Genomic DNA, 26,223 nt, shown 5'->3' with positions numbered 1-26,223 from the left:
ACAGCCACCCCATGGACCATAAAGTCTAGCCTCTCAGAATTGGAAATGCCCCTCCTTCGGCCATCAGGCTATCCGGCAACCCAACAAGAAATTTAGGGTCAGTTCCTCCCTTAAACAGCTATGCATAAATAAACTGGATTATCTTGCTGTAACCCCAGGGTGCAAAAAGTCCAAAGAATCTGTGCATTCTGACTTTGCCTACGCTGGGTCTCAGGCCTCCATTTGTCTGACAAGCCTTGGAGAGAGTGAATATGTATGGTGTTTACCTAGGGTAGCATCAGATTGAAACAATGGCTATGCTTCATGCTTTGTTGACTTCCCTAAGTGTCATGACTCTTGGAATAACAGTCTTGCAGAAAAATTGACACATTTTCTTTCTGGTGTGTCTCTGCATAAATTGTTCCTCCCTCTCTAAGATTAACTAATACCATCTGTGAGTATTCCAGGCCCTCCCTCAGCTTGCGCTTGGATCTGCCTGTTTCTTTTCCCTGCCTCTTTTCAAAGGTGCAGACAGAGGAGAGCTCCCCACTACCCAAGGGCCAAACACTGTCAGAGCTCAGGTTCCCAAGCCTTGAAATCCTTTGCTTCCAACTCTGCATCTGCAGGCAAAAACAATCCTCGGGAGATTCGGCCCTCCCACCGCCTGTGATAGGCTGCTTGGAATAGCAACGGCGTGTGTCACCGAAAAGGGCAAAGCTTTCGGAAATAGAAACAAAGTTGGTCACAAATCACATTGGCTTTGCTCGAAGTTTTTTTTTTTTTTTTTCTTCCCCACCTTTCTTTAGCATGCAACCATGGGGAAAGTGACCGCTCGTGTCAGCTGGGGAAGTCGGGGCGGTTTGGTGCCCAGGGAACGGCTGTAACTTCTACGTGACCATGGTACCTGTTGAAAACGCAGAGGGCCCCAGTCTGCTGAAACCGAAGGGGCGAGCGGCGGAGGCTGATGGCAGCGACAGAGCCAGCGGCGGCCCGCATCCTCCCTGGGCGCGAGGTAAAGCGAGGCAGCCTGGCCGGGGGACCGCGAGAGGAGCGCGCTGGACGCGTGTCTCACTCGTGTGCGTGCGTGTGCGTGTGTGTGTCCACATGAGCGTGCAAGGTGCCTGGAGACAAGGGGGCAGGATCTGGTGGGAGAAGCGACAAGGAGCTCTAATGTGAAGACTGAAGTCTCACTCCTCCTAAGCCGGGTCCCCTCCTCTGTGGGGGCTGCATCGGGCATAAATCTCCTTCCTTTGGAGAAATTGACTGGCAAGATAATCGCGCCGATGAAGACACCCCCACACACCCCCACATACACACATTTTTTTCTCATTTCTTGTCACACGTGAATAATCTGTAACAGTTGGACATTCTAACCACCATTTTAAAAACCAGCATTTTAAGGAGGCTTCCTAAAATTATTAGTTACATAATCAATAAATTCAACTTTCCTTTTAAGTGCCCAGCGTCTTTTTGTAATGAATTTGAGCCTTGTTTGCAGTCTAAAACGTCTGCTTACTTGCTCCTGCTTTCTTTAAAACCGGCATGTTAGACTGAGGTTTGTTTAATACTTTTCCTTCTGGAGGTGAAATTTGGAAAAGTTTTCATTCATTTCAGTTAACTTTGCTAAACCATATTCACTTCCATATTAACAATTTTCACAAACACACTGCCCACATTTAGTTGCCTCTCCTGATCAGTTAGTCTTCAAAGGAATAGCAACTCATTGTAATGTGAAATGAAATCAAACACAAATAATACCCCCTTCCCCTGCTTCTCTCAGCTCTGCTCCCTCTAATCTTATAATACATTCCCAGGCCATATATTAGAATTTCATGAATAATCCAAACCACCAAATAAATACAAAAAGCATTTATCTTTCACCTTGGGATGGAGCTGTATACTTTTTTTTTTTAACAATTGTTATTTTAAAATAATTTTGTTTTAATTTGATTTATTTATTGCATGCAGAGTATTAGTTGCCCAGTTCCCTGGCAAAGTCTTAACCACTGGACCTCCAGGGGAAGTCCCCTGTATGCTTAGGTTTGCCTGGTGGGATTGTCTGATCTTGGAATTCAATCCTCATTGGAACTGAAGCACCAAGCGACCCCTCCTTATAAATGGAGAAGCTCTCCTTCTCCCCTGCCCTCCAGCTCAGCCCTCTCTAGCTTCCCTCCTTCTAGTCAAGAATTAATATCTGAGGTCCCTTACACTATGGCCCAGTCCTCTCTTCAGCAGAGCTGCCCCTTTCTCTAAGTGTGATCTAAGTCCAAGAACAAACAAAAGAAACTTGTATTGGGGAGTAGAGAAAGAGTGGCGAAGTTCTCTCTGAATTCTCGCAAGATTGAGCTGGAGGGTGAGTTGAGGTGGTAATAGCGACAAAAGCATTAACTATATAGAGTCAGTGATAAATGTCACAAAGAAGTTGAAAATAAACTTTATGCTAGAGGGGCCTCCATGGTAACAATCAAAAATGGACTATTTCATTTTGATATGTCTTTGAAAGCATAGTGTCCTTTTAATAGGTCAGATTGTCCAAGTTCACAATGGAAAGCAAGTATGTGTGTTTCTAAAGATTGAACACACACAATTTTCAGTTTAAAGTACAACTTTAAACTGTTGAATAGAAACACTAAATGAATAAACACCATCAATTGTCTTTTACATTTAACTTTAAATGAATCTTTATCATGTAGAAGAAGAAACTTAAATGCTTTTCTTAACTCCTTAATGAATACAGCTTTGATGGGTGCTATATGCAGCTTGTATTTAGACAAATACAAACCTTATTATTATTTTCATAAATTTTCCTAAATTGTCTTCGACACTCTTGGTACCCAAAGGCAATTATAATGAACACAAAGTATGGACTTGTTCAGCTGTTTTGACAAGTTAGTTCACCTCTTCTATTGGGGTTGTATTTTTGTCTGATTTACAAAGATGTCAAATGAAATATTTGACAAAAACTTCTTTCAACTTCTTTATATTTTAAACTTCCATAGCTTCATGCAGGAAACTTCAAGTGTTTAAAATATGCTTAATAATTATCCTTCTTTTCCTGCATTTGAAGGTAGCAAGTTGTTCCATATTCCTAGATGAAAACAATGTGCAAAGAGGAATGAGTTATAAACCCAGGATAAGGTAATTAAAGCATTTGAGATACTGAAAATTGAAACAAAATAAAAACCCAGTGATTGCACCCCTTAATGCTATTGTGCATAGTGAGAAGGGTTGGCAGATTCTCCTTGGCCAAACCCTCTAAACTGGAAGGAATGCTTTGTTCCAGTGACCAGAAGCTAATGACTTTAAATTCATTTTCAAGAAGCTATGGCTTAAATGGGTACATTTTTAGTAAACATTTCAGCTTTCATAGACATGTTATAATTGACCTTGTAGGGCAAGGTTGAGCTCAATTTGCAATCTTGGTGCTTAAAGCCAGCAACAGATATAGATGAGGCGAGAAACATGGATGGCTAGAGCACCTCACACAAGGAGAGCAGGAGTCCAGAAGATGTGTGGCTGGCCCAAGTTCAGGGGGTGGCTGAGCAAAGCGGACCCTGGCAGCCTGGGGCCCAGCGGGGCCTGCTCCTTCCTCTCAGCTGCTGTGTCTCCCAGGCTCCTCTAAGTCATGATTCAACAACTGGCTAGGAAGAGGGTTTCCTTAAGTCCCCCATTACCCCACTCTCTCTGCCTTTCCCACTCAGATCTGCCCAAAAGGCCAGAAACAGAACAATACTCATTGTGTGAGTGCACGTTTTCCACACCACAGATCCAACTGCCCGATGTACTGGAGCCCAGATCGCTGGAGCTAGGCTCATCGGGTCAGCGACCCTGACTGCACTTCATCCCCTCCCAGACCCTTCTAAACCTGAGCTGCCGCAGTCCCGCAGTCTGAGATGTAAGAAATGCACACCTCTGCTACCGAGGTGACTGCGCTATGTAGTTGTCCTCAAACATGTTTAAAGCTGTGGACTCGTTTCTGCAAATGGAGTCTGAGGAGCTGGTCAGTGTGTGAGACGGGTAAACGTGGCACTTCTTTAGAGGAAAGGGGAGATGTGTGGAAAGAAGGACCTGTGGCCTGGCTGCTTCTCTGCTCCCCTCGCATCCCCTGGGGCCCTGAGCCGGCTCCTGGGTCAGGATCACATTAGCAAACCTCAGGTCCATAGCTGCTCTGGTTATGCAGGTCACGTTTTTGAGGTTGGGGCATATTTACTGTGCTCCTACTATGAGCCTTGGGCTCTCAGAATTAGCCTAAACGGGTCCCTCTTGAATTGAGTCGGGCTTGGCCTTCTCAGGCTTCCTCAGACAGCCCAAAGGGAAGTTTACTTGTAAGATAGACTGAGCAGACTTTGGGGAATAGACTTGTTTTCAGGGAAGAGAAGATCAGACTGACCACCTTGACCTGATAACAGAGCTTTGACTGTGAGACCAACGTTGGGAAGTTACTTTGGGAAGACCCAGACCTTGACCATTCCCATTTTCCCAGGCTTTCCACATATTAAAAAGTGACATCTGAAACTAATACAATAGTATAAATCAACTATACCTTTTAAAAAGCAGGGAATTTTTTTTAGTAAACCATATACAGTATGTGTGTATCAAAAGAAAAAGTGACAAAACCTGAGACAAAGCTTGTGCTTTTAAAAGCATATGTATCTAACAAATAAATGACAGTTACAACAGCAAAAAACAAAAAAGTTGTGTATGGCTTGATATTCCCAAGGAAATGGCAGAATTTATAGACATCTGAATTTATGAGGGACTATAGATGCTTTTTTCTGAAAACAAGACCAAATTTAAAGATAACCGTCTTCTCTTTCTCTTCAATCAGCTTATCTTTGGGTCTGTACATTTAACCTCACTTGGAAATCATATCAAAAATCTAAATTTGAGGGGTTTTGTGACAGTGAGACCTGGGTAAATGGCTCCTCCGGGACTTGTGGTGGTGTTTTAAGTCGTGTCCGACTCTTGTGACCCCATGGACTGTATGTAGCTCCTCTGTCTGTAGGATTTCCCAGGTAAGGGAGAAACCTCTAGACAAATATGGCGGAAGCTCTTCCACTGCCAACTCTGGGTGGGTGGTGTTTAACTCACATAGCAGGGACCTTCTCCCCTTTAATGTCATGTCACCCCGAGAGGTTGGGGAAGATTGCCGCTTGTCACAAACCACCTCTAGGCTGCCGCCACAGCAGCAGACATTCATTAATGACAGCCTGTGGTGGCAGAGCTTGGCAGACAAGGCCAGGCCAAGGAGCCTCCAACAGTGCCCCTGACCTGGAGGGCCTGAAATTAGCCTGTGGATACCAGCGTGCCCAAGCAGGTTTAAAGGCGATGTCTATTTTGACATCGGTACCTTGCACCAGTACCTTGGTGCAATTGTTAGATATTTTCAACATCACCCTTCAGCTAGTAATATTGCCGACAGGACCCGAGTGATTGAGTTCTTAGGAAAAAGCCTGGTGAATAGCTGGAAGGACCCTACTGGGAGCCCTCAGGTATATTTTTTATGTATTCTCTAGGGTGTACTTTTTAGTGGTCTAGACCCCGAAGTAGCTGAGAAAAACAGACTCCAAATACAATGAGTCCGCTCTGGAGGCAACTATGGAAAATAATTTACATATATGTATTAAAGGTGAATCAGCCCATCTTAAAATGCAGTTTTTAATTGCTAGAGATGTGTGGGATGATATTTTGTCACTGAAGAATAGTTAGTTCTGTTTTGAAAGTTGGTTAACTTTTGGCTGTGCTGGGTCTTCCTTGCTTTGTGCAGGCTTTCTCTAGTTGTGTTAAGTCGGGGTTACTCTGCCATGCGGTGCCCCAGTTTCTCACTGCGGTGGCTCCTCTTGTTGCGGAGCACAGGCATTTAAATCGAATGGAATTGGGGCTCCCAAATTCAGCTTTTTCTCAGGAACAGCCTTCCCCAGGTGGACGAGTTAGCGAATAAAATAAGGCAATGAACAAAAGTCACCCAGAAGTACGCCAGGTCATGGTGTGAGAAAGGAGAAAAGTTGAAACAGGCTGCTTTCCAAGCAGCTATTTGGCCAAACACCAAATGAGAACAATTCCCTACCCCGTCTTCCCTCAGAAAGTACCCAACCTCGGGAAATTCCAAAGCAGTCCAGTGGTTAGGCCTCTGTGTTTTCACTGCTGAGGGCCTGGGTTCAATCACTGACCAGGGAAATAGGACCCACAGGCAGTATGGCGAAAAAAAAAAAAAGAAAAAAAGACACAGAACCTAAAATCCCTCCAAGCATTTCCAAGCTGAAACATTGAGCCAAATATACTACCTTTATAGTAAACATAAAGTCATATGAGTTTTTTTTTTCTATTTTATTTTTTCTATCTTGGCTCCTTGGTAAAGCTGTTTTTCCTGTATCACAGCATGCTCATTTATGCATTTGCTAAATGGTTATGCTCCAGTGATATACTAATTTTTCTATACGATTTAGGTGGAAGTGATGAGACTAAAATAATTTATCACATTATTCTTACTTTAGGAACTTTCATTTTTTTTGACTGTGACTCACTTTATACTGTTGTGCTGAAGTATCGGGGAGAAAAATGCAATCTTTTGACTTTTAGGAATACTTTCTTTCCCCTTAGGAAAATCAAGTATTATTTAAACTGTAGAATTGTGCATCCCTTGGAAGTAATCTCCAACCAGTCCATCCTAAAGGAAATCAGTCCTGAATATTCATTAGAAGGACTGATGCTGAAGCTGAAGCTCCAATACTTTGGCCACCTGATGCGAAGAACTGACACATTTGAAAAGACCCGGATGCTGGGAAAGATTGAAGGTGGGAGGAGAAGGGGATGACAGAGGATGAGATGGTTGGATGGCATCACTGGCTCAATGGACATGAGTTTGAGTAAACTCCGGGAGTTGGTGATGACAGGGAGGCCTGGTGTGCTGTAGTCCATGGGGTCACAAAGAGCAGGACGTGACTGAGCAACTGAACCAAACTGAACTGGAAGTAATTGTTTCTCAAAAACAATCATGACGAAGGTCTGACTGCCATTATTAGGCTCTGTGGCTATTAGCTGCATCCATATTATTTTATTTATATTATTGCTATTTTATAATGTGTTGCCCCTGTATGCACTTGTTTCCACACATTTTGTGCAAGTTTATGAGCCATGCGCAATGCTAATTTATATATGGCATCTCAGCCTCAGATGTGCAAGGCTTTTTGAGAATAAAAGAGGGACTTTCCTGGTGGTCCAGTGATTAAGACACCGCCCTTCCGCTGCAGGGGCCACAAGTTCAGTCTCTGGTTGGGGCACTAAAGATCTCACATGCCTTGTGGCATGGCCAATGAAATAAAATAGAGATGATAAAGAACTGGGGGGAAAGTTGTAATTTTAATCAGTTAGTATTGTGAAAGAACATCCCTAGCTAATGAATGTTTCATTTCTATTGGGAAACAAAATTGTAGAAAACTCAAGGCAAAATCACAAGAAGAATTTTTCAGGATTTAAGTCCCATTGTGTAGGTTTTGCCAAAAATAAAGGGATTCAGGAATGTATGAAAAGGCAGAATTGTTATGCTGGAAGCAAGGTATCATGTTACTTCCTTTGCTATCAATAAGAGACTGTTTCAAAGTTTTACTTACTTGTTAGGGAGATTTCACTCCATATATTCAGACTAGACAAATCTTTATTGAATGATTATTGTGGGTAATTCAATGAGGTAACATTACCCCTAGTTGACAGATAAGGAAACTGAAGCTAAGAGATCAAAAGCTAACAGTTACCAAGCACTTACTAGTGTGCACCAGCTACTTTTCCATTTCATTGATTCTCATAACTTTATGAGGTATGTGATATTATTATCTTTACTTTAGGACACAGAGGAACAGAAAGATTAAACTAGATATGTTGGAGCCTAGCTGCTAACTAACCAAGTACTCTGATTCCAAACTGTACCTTCAGTGTTAAGCCGAGGTACCTCCGGGAGAAAAGCAAAGTGATTGCTCCATGTAGCATGGATAACAGCTTAGAGATCTAAACCTCAGTGTTATAAATCTCTGATGGCTCAGACGGTAAAGAATCAGCCTGCAATGCAGGAGACCTGGGTTTGATCCCTGGGTCAGAAAGATCCTTGGAGAAGGGAATGGCTACCCACTCCAGGATTCTTGCCTGGAGAATTCCACAGAGGAACCTGGCGGGCTACAGTCCATGGGGTCACATAGAGTCAGACACGGCTGAGCAACTAACACTTTCACTTTTCACATTCTAAATCCACACCAGGGTTTTGCACTTGAACAATAATACCATCCAACACTGATGTCTCTACTTTCTGCTCTGTTCTGTGATCTGATCTGTGAATTTGGGTACCCATCACACTTGATTCAGAACTTCATTGCGTTTCATTTTAGCTAGTTCCCTAATTTTCCATATGATATGTCTTTTTCTATAAGATTATGCATTTCTGGATTAAAATATATATTCTTGAACCTGTCAGATCTCTGAGCTAACTGTTTAGAAAATACCGTATAGCTCCTATGAGGTAGGAACTGTGCCTTTTCCTCTGTGTTGCTGTCAGGGATTGTGTGCATATGGCAAAAGTGCCGCTATCTTGTAGCCTCGGAAATGTGTCAACGCGGTGCTCCATACGCCCGCCTTGCTGACTGCACTGACCATCCAGATGAACCTGTCTGCCCTCTGTGTCCAAGATGGTACTGCCACGGAGTACATGCTTAATTGTTAAATCAGTGAATGAGTGAAGTGTTTGTTGAGCTAAACTAAAGCCCATTCTAATTCTGCAATAGTTATTGACTATCTCTGTGTAAGAGGTACAGTACAAGATACTTCAGTGTAAAAAATAAAAATATCTAAAATATTATCTGGGTCCATAAGTTTTACCAACTCATCAGAGAGATAAGAATCTAAATAATGACAATCATTTAGCAAATATTAAGCATGTCCTAGAATCAGACATGATGCTAGAACCTGGGTCCAATGGTCAACCAGAGACATCTGTGCAATTCAGATGCATATTACCAATGGGTGATGAGAGAGACCGGATCAAGAAACGTAGACAGGAGGAGGTGACCAGACACACATGCCTTGGTAGTGCACAGGGGATCCTAGAAGACAGTATGGCTAAGCTGAGTCAAGAGAGTATCACTGAGGCCAATACGTTTACAGAGAACATTCTAAGCAGAGAAAATAGCTTGTATATGAATTTGGAGAAGAAAGAATGGCACATTCAGGGAACTGCAAATATTTTTGTCTGATGGAAGCACAGAGTTCAAAGAAGGAGAAAGAGGGTTATGAAAGAATCTGAAGATGTTAAGTAGGGACATGTCATGAAACCTTTGTGTGATAAGTAACATGACAGAAAGAATTATTAGGAAAAGATCTTATTGGTTTACGGAAATCAAGAAAAGCTTCTGAAAGTGATGATAGTGGTGACAGAATTAGGGGGTCTTGGAAAGCCCTTCCTCCATGCCTCTAAACCCTCACCATCCTTTTATTTTTTATTTTTTGGTTGCACTGCAGTTTGTGGCACAACCAGGATTAAACATGGGGCCTTTGGCAGTGAAAATAAATAGTCCTAACCACTAGGCCACCAGGAAAGTCCCACTATTCTTTTAACAGTTAAACAAAAATAGCTCCAGCTCCCATAAAGTTAAAGTCACATGCCTCTTTATTCCCCAGCTCTCTGCCCGTCCTCAAACACACACAGTATACTGGTGTACATTAGGAGTCTTAGGATCAGAAAGTGGTTTCTGATCACTTTTTACACCAACTTCCTATTTACCCTGGTTTCTTGCCCTTCGCTTCCCAGAGCTGGTCTTTTCTCTTATCCCTCTTCTAGTCCATGCGTGGATCACAATCCTTTCCTTCACATACTCAAATCCTATTCTCTCAAGTTCTTCGTAGATTCTTACTGACAATTTAAAGAGGGCTATAGTGCAATTAAATATTAGGTGGACCCATTCATACAGTTCTCCTGTCAAATCCACCTTAGGGACTTTCTTGTCAACCAATTTTTGCTAGAAGCTACAAACCTCTTGTACTATTTTTCTCTTATCTTCATTCCTCATCCTTACCCATCCTCCACAAGTTGACAAAATCTCCTGACCTTTTTTTTCATCTGTCTTACTTCTGGGTTCTGTTGGCCATTCTTTCTTGAGCTCTGTCTCTCTCTGTCTCTCTCTCTCACACACACACAAATTCATGCTTCTTAGCATTTTCTCCCTTTCTCCCTCTCCCTCCCATGACTTACCTCTGTTATCAACATGGACCCATGGCCTTTTCCCTTATTCTTGAGGTGGCCATCCAGGTATTCATTTTTAGTAAATAAAGTGCTCTTCCTAAGAACTTTACATCCACAAGCTTTACAATATTATTGTCTCCCCATTCATTTCCTTAATTAAAGAATTTTTAAAGCACTGAGGATAACGTTCAACCATTTTTGAGCCCCTGGAATCCTTTTTAAATAGAAAAACAATTTCAAATTCTCACATAATAGTTTTAACAGTTTTACGTTTAATGATTAGAAAATATAGAATGGCAGGCAGCTACTCTGCATTCACTCACACTTTGAATTAAAACCTTTTACTTCATCACATCTATGTATATGTATGGAATCTTGAAGGACAAATGTGTATGTTACTATTTTTCCTAATGTTTAGTGAGCATTGATGGGATGAAGATCCTTTTTGAAGACTTTATCAGTTTTCAGATGTCCTTCACTCACCACAATTCACACAGACTGAGAATCTCCTTTCTGGAGATGTCAGAGGTCTCTGGGTAAATGGCTGCTGGTTTGTTCTCCAGATTCACCCCCTCTTAACTGTATATTGAAAATCCTCTTGAAAAGATGGAAAGAGATGCGAAATTGCAATAACTTTAAGGCCAGATATACTTGTCAGTGGGTTAGAACTTGTGCTGCACTCAGTTGCTCAATTTTGTCCGACTCTGCCTCCCCATGGGCTGTAGCCCGCCAGCCTCATCTTTCCATGGGATTTTCCAGGCAAGGATACTGGAGTGGGTTGCCTTGTCTTCTTCCAGGGGGTCTTCCCCACCCGGGATTGAACCCACATCTGCTGTGGCTCCTGCATTGCAGGCAAATTCTTTACTGCTGAGCCACTGGAGAAGCCCAATGTATAAAACAGGGAGTAATATTTTAGCTTTCCACAAACTGTCACTGAGCATCCGTACTGAGAGAATTTTCATTGATCAAAGGATGACATTTCCACAGACCTCTTGGAGCTGCTTTTTTGAGATGGTCAGAAGGCTTTGCTCCATAGTATAATTCTTCCCACCCTATCCTATCACCATCACTTCCCATTCTATATCTCTTAGCAGCTACAGTTTCCAAGACTTCAGCAACTCTGGCTAGACAAATGAAGGACAGTGGTATTATAGAATGTGAAAATCAGTGTTAAGAAGAGACAAAGCTCAGTTGAGCCACTGGAGTGGTACATTCTAGAAGTTGTAGTTTTGCATGTACTGTTTTTGACAAGCGAAAAAAGAGAGTTTGCTTTATACAATGCAGAGATGTTATCCCCCGTTCACAATCAGGGGACCAAAAAATAGAAGGAAAAAAATTCCTTTCTCAGTTCAGTGGGGTCACACCAGAAAAATAACTTACAGGCATCAGAAATGTGGCTAGCATCTGTGCACATTAACTGCTCCTTCAAGTCTAACTAAGAACATTTCCAACTGCAGCTGGGTGGTTAGAGTAAGGTGTGTCAGACACCGAAAACGTAATTGCTATCCCAACTTCCTTTTTATTTCTTTTCTTTTCCAATGGGGAACTAGAAGATTCAGATACTTATTCTGTCTTGCAGCCAAGTTTGACTATGGAACCCACTGGTTCTGGTCAGTGAGATGAGGATAAGTCTTTGTGGGGAGGTAAAAAGTTATCCTCAACCTTTTTAGGGCCTGTGACTGAGTCCAAAAATTAAGCCAACGAAGACAGATGAACACAAAAGCATCCATATTTAATTAATGTAAGTTTTATGTGACATGGAAATCTTCATAAGGAAATAAAAGCTCAAAGAAATGATTAAGCCTGAGTATTTTTATACTTGATTTGTCATGAGAATATGACAGGAGTATGAGGTAAGTGTAGTAAACCACGGAAACTTAGCAAGTCTCTTCATTCAAATCCTTCTTGGTGCCCCTTTGCTTTCTGAGATAAGGATGTTCTTTTCCTCCGGGTATAACAGAAAGTACCTCTCACGTGAAATATTCAACATGCCAAGATGGTGTATTTTGGGTTAGCATGTTGTGAATGCCATCATCTTTCAGGGTTCTTCTGGAAAGTTCCCTCCATGATAAAAGGAAAGAGGCACGTGGGGATAACCCCTTGCCCTAAGCCTTCTCCATTGTGCATCTGGTTGTGAGAGCGTCTCATGCCTGGAGCTGTGACAGCCACCCGTACATGTGGTGACAGACTGGGGACAAAAGCCAGCCCCCTGTGCAGGCAGGAACAGATGGATGGGTAGGGTGTGAATCCTTGGAGACACCAAATTCAACTTGGTCTTCTCACAAACTAAGCAATAAATGCCCTTGTTTTTCAGGTTTTTGGTTTCCTACAGTCAAAAATATCATAACTGATTTGGGTGCTGGGTAAAGAGAATGTGGCAAGCTGGTTACTCTCAAGTACATTTTTAAATACAGAGGCAAAACACGCATTCTGAGATTTCTCTTTATAGGACATACATATATTTTGGACAGTATCTGATTTCTGTTTTCTATAATTTTTTTTAAAAAATGGACTCTGTGGGGGAAAAAAATGAGACGCAGGACAACAGCTGGTGATAAGAGTAAATTGAGGTGAAGATGGAGCTAGTTGAGATCAGAGATGCAGATAGACCTAATAGGAAAGGTGTGAAGTGTCAGAGTCTAAAACTGCAAAAGCAGAATTATTATCTGAAATCTGTGATGTGGAAGATAAATAAGAGAAGCTATTAGAAATGCACATTTAAAGAAAGGACAAGAAGATAGAGATGAAAGAGAAAAGAATATGAAACAGGAGATAGATCCACTCTACCCCCCACCCACGGTAAGCAATTCAAGTTGGGTCCTTGTGGACACGAACTCCAAAATATCAATAGGAGGACAACTGAGAGAGGAACTTGGGCCCTGTCCAGATAAGAAATAAGAGACCACATATTTCTCTATTTCTAAAATGGAAGGACTGAACCTGTTGGTCCCAGGCCTCCTTGGACTGTTTAATCGCTAAGTCATGTCCAACTCTTTGTGACCCCGTGGGCTGCAGCACACCAGGCTTCCATGTCCCTCACTATCTCCCAGAGTTTGCTCAAACTCATGTCTGTTGAGTCGGTGAGTAATCTGACCACCTCATCCTCTGTCGCCCCCGTCCCCTCCTGCTCTCAATCTTTCCAAGCATCAGGGTCTTTTCCAATGAATCGGTTCTTCCCATTATGGCCAAAGTCCTTCCTGGACTAAAAAGGTCTTAGTTGCAGAGGCGTGAAAAAGCTAAGGCTTTATAGTTGCCTATAGTAGCTTCATAGTTGCACGACTTAGCGACTAAACAACAAGAAGTTGCACCAGTCAGGATCATAATTAAATCATCCAGCATGGGCAGAGAAGTTTAATAAATTCCAAGAGTGAAGGTGAGAACAAAGAAGACAATAATTATCTAAATCTACCAGAGCATCTCGATTAATCTGCAAGTAGATTGGAGTACCAGAAGGCAAAAGGAAGACAGTGGCTACAGGTACTTAGCCAGAGGCTAAGAAGTCTTTTTGTCCCTTCTGAATAAGAGCTTCAAGTCTTGGAGTGGCTCACTCATCCACCTGGAATTTTCAGGAATTTTCACCTGGGTCCCCCTGATCCTGTGGAGATTTGGAGAAAGGGGCGGATTCACAGGGATGGCTGGAATGTGGGTCTTCAGGTTCCTGTAACGTTATCAGTGGAGACAGGTTAAATCCTAGACAGATGAACCCGGCTGAGGACATCCTGGAGTTTAACTGCTGTGGAGGTGCTCAGAAAGACTGGTAAGAACCTTCCGTTTTGAGAGAAGCTGGTCGCTGGGGACTCTGTTTTCGAGCTTTTTCAGGGTTTACAACAGGGGGCCTGGGACTCTCATCTGGAGTGGGTTACACTCTGTTGCTATATTCTTGTATTGCCTTCTGGACCTGGCCTAGGTTTATAATGTATTTAAGTTGAGCCTGGGTTTCGGGGTCAGTTAACATGTCCAGAGTAAGGAATGGCCTTCCGAATATCATTTCAAAATGGCTTAACTTGGTGGTTGCTTTAGGAGCTGCCCTGACCCTTAAGAGGGCTATTGGCCGCAGGTGATGCCATGACTCTTGACATTTCCTGATGGAGTTTGCCCAGGATTTTCTTTAGCGTGTTCCACTTCTCCTGAGGACTGAGGTCTCCAGGATGAATGGAGGTGGTATTTATTTCCTAAAGCCTGTGAAAGCTGTTAAGTGACCTGTGCAACTGAAGGCCCATTGTCACTCTGGAGGTGATGGGGCAATCCAAATCTAAGAATAATTTCCTCTAGGAGAGCCTTAGCCACTTCAGTTGCCTTCTCTGGTCTAGTAGGGGAAAGCCTCTGTCCATCCAGTAAAAGTATCTATAAAGACTAATAAGTATTTGAAGTCCTGGAAAGAGGGCATCTGAGTGAAATCTATTAACTAGTCCTGTCTCCTGGGTAAGTCCCACCACACTGGACTGGGCTTAAGAGGGGGAGGCTTGAGGTTATCTCCTGGATTATGGGTGGTGCAGAGGGCACAGGCTCAAGTAACTCTTTAATCATCTCTGGGAGCCTTTTCCCTGTTAAAAAAAAAAGAAAAAGTCAGAAGACAATCATAGACATTGCATCTCTCCCCAGATGGAGAGAATCATGTAACCCTTTAATAATTTTTTCATTGGTCAGAGAGATGTATGAGCAACTTCTGACCTATATGCCACCAGCCATCTGTTCCTTAAGGTCCCCCCTCTGTCTTGGGCCTAAAGTCCAGTGCCTGGGTATAACGTTAAAAGGGGTAAGGGATGGGATTAATGCCTTTTCGGTTATGGGAATCTGGGCTGCTTCCTTTGCTTTCTGATCTGCCCCGTCGTTTCCTTGGGAAATTTGAGAAGTTCCCTTTTGATACCTGCCGCTGTGAATGACTGCTGCCTGTTTTGGTTTTTGAGCCATCTCTATGAGATGGAAAATCTTAGCCCCATATTTTATAGGGGAATTTCTTGCATTTAGAAGTTTTCTCTCTTTCTAGGTAGCTGCATGGGCATGTAAGACAAGGAAGGCATATCTTGAATCTGTACATAGATTTACAATCTTTCCTTCCCCCAGGGCTAAGGCTCAGGTTAGCTCTGTCAGTGACGCTGTGGGTGCTCGCGATGGCATACCCTGCCCTCTTGACTCCCTCTTTAATGAAATTGCTGCCATCAGTAAAACCAGTCTTCATTTTTTTCCTATGGCTTCATCTGCTAGGTCAGACCTGCAGGCACAGATTCGATCAAGGGTTTTGAAACAAGAACGTGTTAGCTCTGGGCTTTCGGCAGGCATTAAGGAACGAGGTTAAGAGGATGGCAAGTTTTGAAGGTTAGCTCTGGGAAGTCAAAGAGCAAAGCCTGGTACTTGATAAGGCAGGCTTCAGTTAACCAATGGTGGCCTTTTATCTCTAGGATCCCTTGCACTTGAGGGGTCTGGCCTTCCGTTGCTGTCCAAAGGTAAGCTTCCTCTTCCACTAATAAAGCTGTGGCAGCTACTGCCCAGAGGCCCCCAGGCCAGCCTCAACCACAGAGTCTAGTTGTTTGGAAAAATCTCCTATAGGCTGAAGAACTTCTCCTAGCTTCTGTGCCATGTAGAAGATGAATGGCTTCTTCAAATTGGGAAGCCTGAGAGTGGGGCCTCTAGTGAGGCCCTACTTGATGTCATTAAAAGTCTTTTCCTGTTCTCTGTTCCAAAGTAACAGTTCTGTATCTGGTCCTTAAACGGCTTCATACAGGGGCTTAGCCATAAGCCTGAATCCTAGAATCCGAATTCTACAAAATCCTAACATGCCGCAAAAGACAGAGATTTTCCTTTGCCTTTGAAATACTTAGGCCTAACATAGCCTGTTTTCTATCTGGATATAACTGCATACTTCCAGGGTTTATTATATATCCCAGATAGTTAACTTGTTGTTTTGAGATTGATGCCTTTGTCTGAGAGACTCTCTAACTCTGGATCCCAAGGAAATGAAGGACTTCAATGATATTTTGATCTGAGCCTCCATGGAGGGACTACATACTAATAGGTCATCCATGTACTGTAGCAGAGCACCCTTTTTAAGGTGTATTTCCCTTATTTCCTTTCCAAAAGTCTGGGCAAAAAAGTGTTCGGTTCGGTTCAGTTCAGTTGCTCAATTATGTCCAACTCTGTGACTCCATGGACTGCAGCACGCCAGGCCTCCCTGTCCATCACCAACTCCTGGAGTCCACCCAAACTCACGTCCATTGAGTCAGTGATGCCATCCAACCATCTCATCCTCTGTCGTCCCCTTCTCCTCCTGCCCTCAATCTTTCCCAGCATCAGGGTCTTTTCAAATGAGTCACTCTTCACATCAGGTGGCCAAAGTATTGGAGTTTCAGCTTCAACATCAGTCCTTCCAGTGAACACTCAGGACTGATCTCCTTTAGAATGGACCGTTGGATCTCCTTGCAGCCCAAGGGACTCTCAAGAGTCTTCTCCAACACCACAGTTCAAAAGCATCAATTCTTCAGCGCTCAGCTTTCTTTATAGTCCAACTCTCACATCCTTACATGACTACTGGAAAAACCATAGCTTTGACCAGATGGACCTCTGCTGTCCTGAAACTCCTGAGGCAATATTGTCCAGGTATATTGTTGCCTTTGGCCTGAGTCAAGGTTAATCCGCTCAAAGGCAAACAGATATTGTGATGATGGATGAACTGGGATGCAAAAAAGACATTCTCGAGATCCAGCACAGTAAACCATTTAGCATCCTCAGGGATCTGGGCTAATATGTTGTAAGGCTGGCCGTGAAGGGAGTGTGGGGATCATTACACAGTGGTGACGCATTTACTGCTCTGAGGTCTTGTCCCATCATATATCCCCCATTTGACTTAACAATTGGCAGAGGAGGAATATTGCATGGAGACTGTCAGGGCAGCAAGGTATCTTAAGACTTTATCCATGACGGGTTGTAAACCCTTCTTCACTTCCAACTTTATGAAGTGTTGTTAGAATAGGCAGGTTCTGGTCCAAGACTAATTCTTACAGATGGAGCATTTATGGAGCTTCCAGGGTTTCCTTTGTCCCATGTTGAAGGAGCCGCTGCTTGTAGAATATGACTGGGATGGAGACCTTGCTCCTGTGACTGGTCTGCGTCACAGGCAAGATGAGAAGCTGCTCAGGGCCTCCTAACTGGAGTATTGCCTGAGGGAGCTCAGGTCTCTCCCCCGCAGAGGGTGGGACCCTTAGATATAGCTAAAAGGACACGTGAAATCAACCACTGCTCACACTTGCAAGTGAGAGGCCCTGTAAAGGCATGGCCGTGAGGCTTTCTGTCTACCCCAGTCACAGTACAGCTTGTGGAGGAAAGAGGTCCAGTGTGAATTTATTTATGCACTTAACAGATATTTATTGAAGACTGCTCCTGTGCCAAAGAGAGGTGAGAATACGGATGTTAGGGAAAGGAGAGTTCTTGCCTCAGAGTCTTCCTGTGAGAGGGGAAGACAAACAGGTCAATAACTAAGTGACTTACTAATATGCCTTCATATGTCTGGAACCCCATATTCTGTGCACAGTGGGGGCCCAGAAGGGTCGAGGGTGGGGTAGCAGAAGGTGACAGAACAGGCCAGGCACCCTGGGGGTGGTGGCACTTGAAATGACTCTTGAGTGATGGGTCGGGATTACAGGTGTTCGGGAAGGAGGAGCTGGGAGCAGGGAGAACGCAGATGCAAGGCCATTTGGGGGCCCCTGCAAGTGTTTCTCAAGCCAAACATGAAGTAGGAGGTCTTTTCAATGTGTGAAGCCTTCACAGTTGGTCAAGCTGCATAATGACTTGGCCGCCTGCCAAAAACAGAACCTGTGTGTGCACGCTTTCCAGTCTGTTGTCGAAGTCAGTCTTCCGGCAAGCGTCTTGTTGTGTGTTCCATTGCGTATTTATGATATAATAGGCACATGGGGAAGAAAAGGAGAGAAGAAAATGGGCACAAAGTCAGATATTGTGAAAGATGGAGTGTTGCGGGTGCAAGCCAGTTAAAGTTGTGGTTTCGTCTGAGTCACCGTGAGTGGCAGACAATGCGGCTATTGTTGTGGAAGTGGCTACAGCCGCCTCGCCTGTGGGAGTTGGCCGTCCTTTGTGCCAGGGATGTGGGTCTCAGTGCTCATTTGCATAAAGCCTCTGGGTTGTGATCACATCTTTAATAGGAACAGTTTTACTTGATTATCTTATTAAGGAATTATCCTTGCTCCAAAGGAACACAACTGGTCTATTAATAACAAAGCGGCCAGACTCAGAGGGTAGGCATGACCCAGCAGCCTGTGGGTACCAGTTAGAAGTTTCTAAATAATTTCTACTTCTGTGATGTCCACGAAAGGCTGAGAATCCCCTACAGCACCTTTAGGGGGACACAGGGATATAGAGAAGGGCTCTTGTGAAGCAAATCCACGGGCAGAATGGCCAGGAATGCTAAACTTCACCATGAACTGGAAGTGCAGACTGACTTCAGGGCTGGATGTTTGTTGAAAAGGCTCTAATTATGATTCCTCACCCTCCTCTCTCCTTCAGCGCTGGCTGCTTCTCCTCTGTCCACCCGACTCTGTCCTGTCCCAGACTCTGTCCTGTCCCAGACTCTGCCATTCATGATTAAGCAGCCATTCTCTCTCTTTTCTCCTGGTCTCTGTCAGATTTTGGGGGAAAGTCATCTCTGCTTTCTGGCATCCATAGGGTAGCATCCTGCTTCTATCACCAGCAACCAAAAGGTAGATACAGAAAAAAACAAAACAAAAACAAAAAAACCCACTCTATGTCTTTCTTCATTTTATATATATGGTAAAGTAGCACCAGGAAAATTCCCCGTGGGGGAAGTCCTAAGGTGTCAGAGGGTTGAGATCCTGGAAGACGTGGGGACTAGCCTTCCACCCTAAATTAAAACTCCAAATGTTGAATGGGCAACTTCAGGACCATAATGGACCTCAGCAGTAATAAGCAGCAATGAGATGAATGGGGAAACTAGTTCGGGGCGGTAACCCTTAAAGCATATAACAAGGAAGATATACTCTTCAAATAACATTCTGACAATGAAGACCTTACATTAATTCTGTAGCATATAACCTGTGTTGGTATCCCCTCACCCATGTGAGAATAGGGTCATGGAGTGCAAAAAAAGTTTTTTAAATAATTTATTTAATTTATTTATCTATGGCTGTGCTGGGTCTTCATGGCTCAGGGGCTTTTCTCTAGTTGTGGTGAGCAGGGGCTACTCTCTCGTTGCAGTGCTCAGGCTTCTCATTGCAGTGGCTTCTGGTTGCAGAGCTTGGGCTCCAGGGTGTGCGGGCTTCAACAGTTGCAGCTCCCAGGCTCTAGAACACAGGATCAATAGGTGTAGCGTGCAAGCTTAGTTGCTCCACGGCATGTGGGATCTTCCCAGATCAAGGATTGAACCTGTGTCTCCCGCATGGGCAGGCAGATTCTTTACCAATGAGCCAACAGGGAAGCCCGGGATGCAGCTGTTGAAGGCAAATTGCCAAATAAATAGGTGATTGTTCAGTCACTAAGCTGTCTCCAACTTTTTTTGACCCCATGGACTGCAGCATGCCAAGCTTCTCTGTCCATCACCGACTCCCAGAGCTTGCTCAAACTCATGTCCATAGAGTTGGTGATGCCATCCAACCATCTCATCCTCTGTTATCCCCTTCTCCTCCCGCCTTCAATCTTTCCCAGCATCAGGGTCTTTTTCCAGTGAGTAAGTTCTTCGCTTCAGGTGGCCAAAGTATGGGAGTTTCAGCTTCAGCATCAGCCCTTCCAATGAATATTCAGGATTGATTTCTTTTAGGATTGATTGGTTTGATCTCTTTGCAGTCCAAGGGACTCTCAAGTATCTTCTCCAACACCAGAGTTCAAAAAGCATCACTTCTTTGGTGGGACAGCCAGGGCCTGGGGCATGTCATCCAGCTACGCTGAGTGGTTGAAGGGCATGTCCCTGCCAGCGAGGGCCTGATGAAATGCGGTCCACTGAGACGGAAATGGAAGAGCACCTCAGTATTCTTGCGCCAAGAACCCCATGCACAGTATGAAAAGATAGATCGATCGATAGATAATATTGTGATATATAATTTTTAAAAACTTGTGATTTTGTACAGATAATTTTTTATCAGTTCATATGGAGACAGTTTTATTATATCTCTGAAGAATCGTACTCAGCAATAGCTGCTGGATATCAAGAGGGCCGTTGAAAAACTGGGATGGTTTCTAGACCCTTTGCACACACCCTGGTCTGTCAGTGTCCTATGAACCCTGAATAAAAGAACGAGGCATATGAAGTTAAGTCCAGAAAGCTGAAGAAACAGCTATGCCTCTGTTCTGTCAGGAGCTTTTCCCCCCAGACCACGAGAAGCTGGGCTTGGGACTCATACCTTCCTCCAGCTGCTTTCCCCCTTACTCCACCACTCCATCTCTCTCTAAAGTAGAATAGCAGAGCATCAAGGAGTATCTTGATGTATCTCAAAGGGTCTTTCTTTCTATAGGGAAGCACTGTTTCCCATCCAACAAGAGGGAGAAACTAAGGAACGGGAAGAAGGAGGACCATGTGGGAAAGACATTTTCTGCTACTCACCCAGCTCTGGCATCTCTTCCCCCAAGTCCTTGGCTCAGTACTTTCACGCAGCTCTCTGTCCCTCTAAATCCCCTCTGAGGGGCCTCCTGCAACCTGCTCCCCAGGTGCATCACCCTCCAGAATCACCTATTTCTCCAATCTGAATGTTGGAGATGAATCGGCAAAGCACACACCCTAATCCACACGTCAGACTTAGATAAAATGAACAATGACAAGAAGAGATACAAAGCAATATAATATTCTTATCCGAATAGGAAAATCTGACCCAAATCTCCATTTGGTAGAAGAATTTGTAGCTGAGAATTTTAAGATTATGTGGGAAAATAATTTATGTGGAAATTGAGGGCATAAGAGTGCTGTAAAGTGATTTTGCACATGAAAATTAAGAGACATGATAAATAATAGAGATATCACTAGAATGTTAAGTTTCTTGGGGGGCAAGAACCACATTTGTTTCATTGTGTTACATATAAAGAGATAACACCTGCTGCGTAGGGATTTTACATATTTGTTTTCCGATTAGCTGGACAAGTTGCTGATGTAGTTTCATTTTAAAGGTTTGTGTTCACAATGCTCATACATCAACTTTATTTTATTGTGGATTATTGCATTTTTATTTGCTCCTCCATCTAAATAATTGATGCTTTTTACATTTTATTTTTGGAGTCTCTCATTTTCCTTATGCCATCAGGATCCCAGAGATGTGAAATACCTTGGATACTTGTTGGGGGGAAGTGGTTTCAGATTACCTTTATTTGACCTGCTCCTTTCACCAAAGCTGAACAGCATTTTTAAACCACAACTCCTACTCCAGAATGGCACAATCTCAGCCCTAGCTCAGCCTGTGTTAATTGTGTGTCCAAGTACACGTTTCTAATCCATTTCACGCATATCTCAGTTCTGCTGCTTCTCCGTTGCCTTTGCTGTCGTCTCCTCTTCTGAATGCTGGTGTTCCCTACATCCTCGTCTTTTGTCCTGCCTCTCCTGTTCCTCTGTTCTGTCTCCCTCAGTGATCTCACCCATTCCCGTGGCTTTAAATATCACATACACATTGCTGAATCCCCATTACTTCTCTCCAGGCTTGACTTGTCTCTTAAGTTCCAAATCTGTATACTCAATCCGCTACCTGATATTTTAATCTGAACATCTTACAGGGAAAACAAACATTTTAGCAAGTCTAACGTGGAACTTCTGATTTCCGCTTCTCCTTTCACCCCCACCCACAGCCAGGTCCCCTGGCCTTCTGCCCTAGGTCAGTCTATTGCCTGTATAGTATAATACATAAGTCCGTGTATAGGGCACTATTATAAAATCACCCAACCGACTGCTCAAACCAGGGAGCCATCTTGGGTTCTGATCCACTTCCTTACCCTCCAACACCAATTCATGAGCAAATGTCATCATTTTTACCTACTAACTAACTCTTGAATTTGTCTGCTTGTCATCAATTCCATTCCCCACACTCAAATGCAAGCTAGCACTGTTTCCTGTCAACACTAAGGTTACAAACCACCCTCCCCTGCTACAAGTCTTGCCCCTTGAAGTCTCCACACAAAAGCAAGAAGCTCAGAATGCCTTCCCTTTTAGTGGTCAGTAGGCATGCCCCATCTGTACTGGGAATACAATACAAATGGTCACTGTGGTCTGCCAGGCCCAGCATGGAGGATACCTGCCCTCTGCACCTACCCATGTTCACTGACACACATCCCCTCGGCCTCCCTCTCCAAGCCCAGGCTGTGCTCCGTACATCCTGGCATCTGATGGTGCCTAAAGCATGACCTAAGCTTCCCTGTGCTCAGACCTTGGAAGCTGCTGCTTCCTCTGCCTGCAGTACTCTTTCCTGGCTTTTTGTGTTTTTTTGTTTGTTTGTTTCCTTACTGTTGTGACAAGTTGTTGTGTTCAGTCCCTAAGCCATGTTCAACTCTTTGCAACCCCATGGACTGCAGCACGCCAGGTTTCCCTGTCCTCTGCTATATCTCAAAGTTTGCTCAAATTCATGTGCATTGAGTCAGTGATGCTATTCTAACCATCTCTTCTGCCGCCCCCTTCTCCTTTTGCCTTTAATCGTTCCCAGCATCAGGGTCTTTTCCAATGAATTGGCTCTTTGCATCAGGTGCCCAAAGTAAATTACAGACATGTAACAAACCCCTGTGTATCTACCGCTGAAAATTAATGATTTAACATTTTGCCTGTTAACATGAATTTGATCAAACTCTGGGAGATAGTGGAGGATAGACAAACCTGGCGTGCTACAGTCCATCGGGTCACAAAGAGTTGGACGTGACTTAGTGACACAACAACATTTTGCCATTTTCCCTCAGTTGTTAACCTCAAAAGAATGGAACAATATAAAGCTCCTTTTGTTCTTCTTCCCCACCCCTTCTTTCTGACCCAGCCCCGATTTTGTGAAGGCACCCACACCCTGGTCTTTCCCATCACCCTCTTGTGTTTCAGCAAAAGCCAGGGGTGGCTGGATTTTGGCCAGGGGAACAGGAGGGCAGGTTTTCCCAGATGCTGTGCTTCATTTTTCCCCAGATTCCACACTCTGCAGACTGAGGCCCTTCCAGAGACTGCTTCCCTCAGTATCCTGCCCCAGGGTTTGCCTTAGACAGCGTAGGACCTGAATTTCCAGGCTCTCTGAATTTCCAATCTAACACCAAGGCAGGAACAAAACCGTGTTCTTGCTTGTTCAGTCCCCATCATCTGTCATCTGCTTATCTCACATACGGGTCTGCTCAAAACGAAAACCAACATCACATCACACACACACACACACAAAACCGTGTAAATGTCTCCACGCCCTCCTCCCCGAAAATGAAAGAAAAAAGGTTTTTCCTTCTTTATCTAATCATGTTTTGGTTAGTGTATTATTTGACTATAATTATATGTGTTTATGGTTCTCCCTAGTTGCCCAGCTGGTAAAGAATCAGCCTGCAATGCAGGAGACCTGGGTTTAATCCCTGGGTTGGGAAGATCCCCTGGAGAAGGGAACAGATACCCACTCCAGTGTTCTGGCCCGGAGAATTCCACGGACTGGATAGTACATGGGGTTACAAAGAGTCGGACACGACTGAGTGACTTTCACATATATGTGTTTATAATCAGTGCTATGGAAAATGTACTTAGACAAGGTTGAGTCTCCATCAGACGCGATTCAGAACTGACCTGTTTCTTCTCTCTGCTCACAGGTTGTGGCATGTATACGCTCCTGTCGTCTGTCACAGCTGCTGTCAGTGGCTTCCTGGTGGGGTATGAACTTGGCATCATCTCTGGGGCTCTTCTGCAAATAAGAACCTTGTTAGCCCTGACCTGCCATGAGCAGGAAATGGTGGTGAGCTCCCTGCTTATCGGGGCCCTCCTGGCCTCTCTAATCGGAGGGGTCCTGATTGACAGGTACGGGAGAAGGGCCGCCATCATTTTTTCCTCCTGCCTTCTCGGACTTGGGAGCCTGGTCTTGATTACCAGTTTATCTTACACCACTCTTATAGGGGGGCGCATTGCTATCGGAGTTTTCATTTCACTCTCCTCCACCGCCACTTGCGTCTACATCGCAGAAATTGCTCCCCAACACAGAAGAGGCCTTCTCGTGTCACTGAACGAGCTGATGATTGTCATCGGCATTCTTTTTGCCTACATTTCAAATTATGCATTTGCCAACATTTCCCATGGCTGGAAATACATGTTTGGCCTTGTTATTCCCTTGGGAGTCTTGCAAGCCATTGCAATGTACTTTCTTCCTCCAAGTCCTCGATTTCTGGTGATGAAGGGACATGAGGAAGCTGCTAATAAGGTTCTTGGAAAGCTGAGAGCTATCTCGGATACAACGGATGAACTCACTGTGATAAAGTCTTCCCTGAAAGATGAATATCAGTACAGTTTTTGGGATCTCTTTCGTTCAAAAGACAACATGAGGACCCGAATCATGATAGGCTTAACGCTAGTATTTTTTGTACAGATCACTGGCCAGCCAAACATATTATTCTATGCATCTACTGTTTTGAAGTCCGTTGGCTTCCAAAGCAATGAGGCAGCTAGCCTCGCCTCCACGGGGGTTGGGGTCGTCAAGGTTGTCAGCACCATCCCAGCCACCCTTCTCGTAGACCAGGTTGGGAGCAAAACCTTCCTGTGTATCGGTTCCTCTGTGATGGCAGCTTCGTTGGTGACCATGGGCATCGTGAATCTCAACATCCACATGAACTTCACCAGTATCTGCAGAAACCATAGTCCTATCAACCAGTCCTTGGATGAGTCTGTGTTTTATGGACCAGGTAACTTGTCAGCCAGCAATGACACTCTTAGAGAATCCTTTAAAGGGATGACTTTCCACAGCAGAAGCTCACCGAGGCCCAGGAGAAATGACGTAGTCGGGAGAGGAGAAACGACCCTGGCATCGTTACCAAATGCTGGACTAAGCCAAACTGAATACCAGATCGTCACAGACTCTCCAGATGTCCCCACTTTTTTGAAATGGCTTTCTTTAGCCAGCTTGCTTGTTTACGTTGCTGCCTTTTCAATTGGTCTGGGACCAAGTAAGTATTTTAGTTTTTATTCCTTCCCTCTCTCGCCTTATGAATGTTACCAATTACTTTTGACCAGTCAGAACATCCTACTGTTATAATACTTCATACATGGAAATACTAGAAGCAAGCCAGGACTAGTATTGGCCACCTCATGTTTCTGGTAATGAGGAAAATACACGTGTCTTATATCTGCTTTGTGAAATGTGCAGGGCTAGTATTCAACCAATGAGGAGCTTCCCGTTATCTGTCACATGAAGATGCTTTACTATCAATTAATTGGGAAGGAATCAGACCTCAAAAGATAGGTTGCTCAAGAGAATATATGGTTTTATGAAGTCTAAGTTTACTGGGACATTTTCTTCTATATAATTCTCTAGTTTCTTTGAAGGTGGAAGAAAAAAACTGTGTTTAGATTTTTTCAAAGACACAATAATGGATGCATTCCAGTAATAATGAAGAAGGGAATTAAGAAGGAATTATTTGGGGAAGGATGATATTTGATCACTAGAATAACCTCCCAGGACACTTTACTCTGTTAAATGGGGGAATGGGAGTCCATGTATTCCCACTGAAAACAGTGCAAACAGCCTGCAGGGAGGTAGCTACAAAACTGTTTTATTTGATATAGTCTGTCTATTGCGATGACAAAGTTTAACTACTTCTCTTGAGCAAACTTTATCTAGAGTTTGCTAGAATAGGTTGGTTGTTGCAGTTCTTTAATCTTTTAGCTTCTCATCCAAACTCTAAACCTCTGTGTAGAGAAGTTGTGAAAACTCTTTTTTTTTTTTTTGCACCTCACTGGAAAATGATGGGCTTAAAAATCAAGGGCAGTCTTTCACTACCACCCTCAGCTTCCATCTGCATCTCTCTCTCTCCCTTCTCATTCTTCTCCATCCCTCTTCCTTTCTCCCTCCTTTCTTTCCTTATGTACAGAGTCGATATTG

The 26,223-nt window shown here is 43.8% G+C and overlaps 1 protein-coding gene across 3 annotated transcripts in view; it reads left to right on the top strand.

Moving 5' to 3' along the window:
* Positions 1–659: 659 nt before the first annotated feature.
* Positions 660–26,223, top strand: part of SLC2A12 (solute carrier family 2 member 12) — a 66,423-nt gene continuing 40,859 nt past the window's right edge. Inside the window, exons 1-2 of one of the 3 annotated variants that reach the window (XM_043457018.1) lie at positions 660–991; positions 23,948–25,288. In XM_043457018.1, the coding sequence (XP_043312953.1) occupies positions 877–991; positions 23,948–25,288 (1,456 nt within the window). In that variant the 5' untranslated portion in view covers positions 660–876. The remainder of the gene's footprint in view (positions 992–23,947; positions 25,289–26,223) is intronic. The other 2 variants (XM_043457017.1, XM_043457016.1) reach the window with 2 other exon arrangements.

The sequence above is a fragment of the Cervus canadensis genome, chromosome 33, assembly GCF_019320065.1.
Source record: "Cervus canadensis isolate Bull #8, Minnesota chromosome 33, ASM1932006v1, whole genome shotgun sequence".
NCBI lineage: Eukaryota > Metazoa > Chordata > Mammalia > Artiodactyla > Cervidae > Cervus > Cervus canadensis.
The sequence above is the reverse complement of the archived record's forward strand: the minus strand, read 5'-3'. Positions and strand labels throughout refer to the sequence as shown.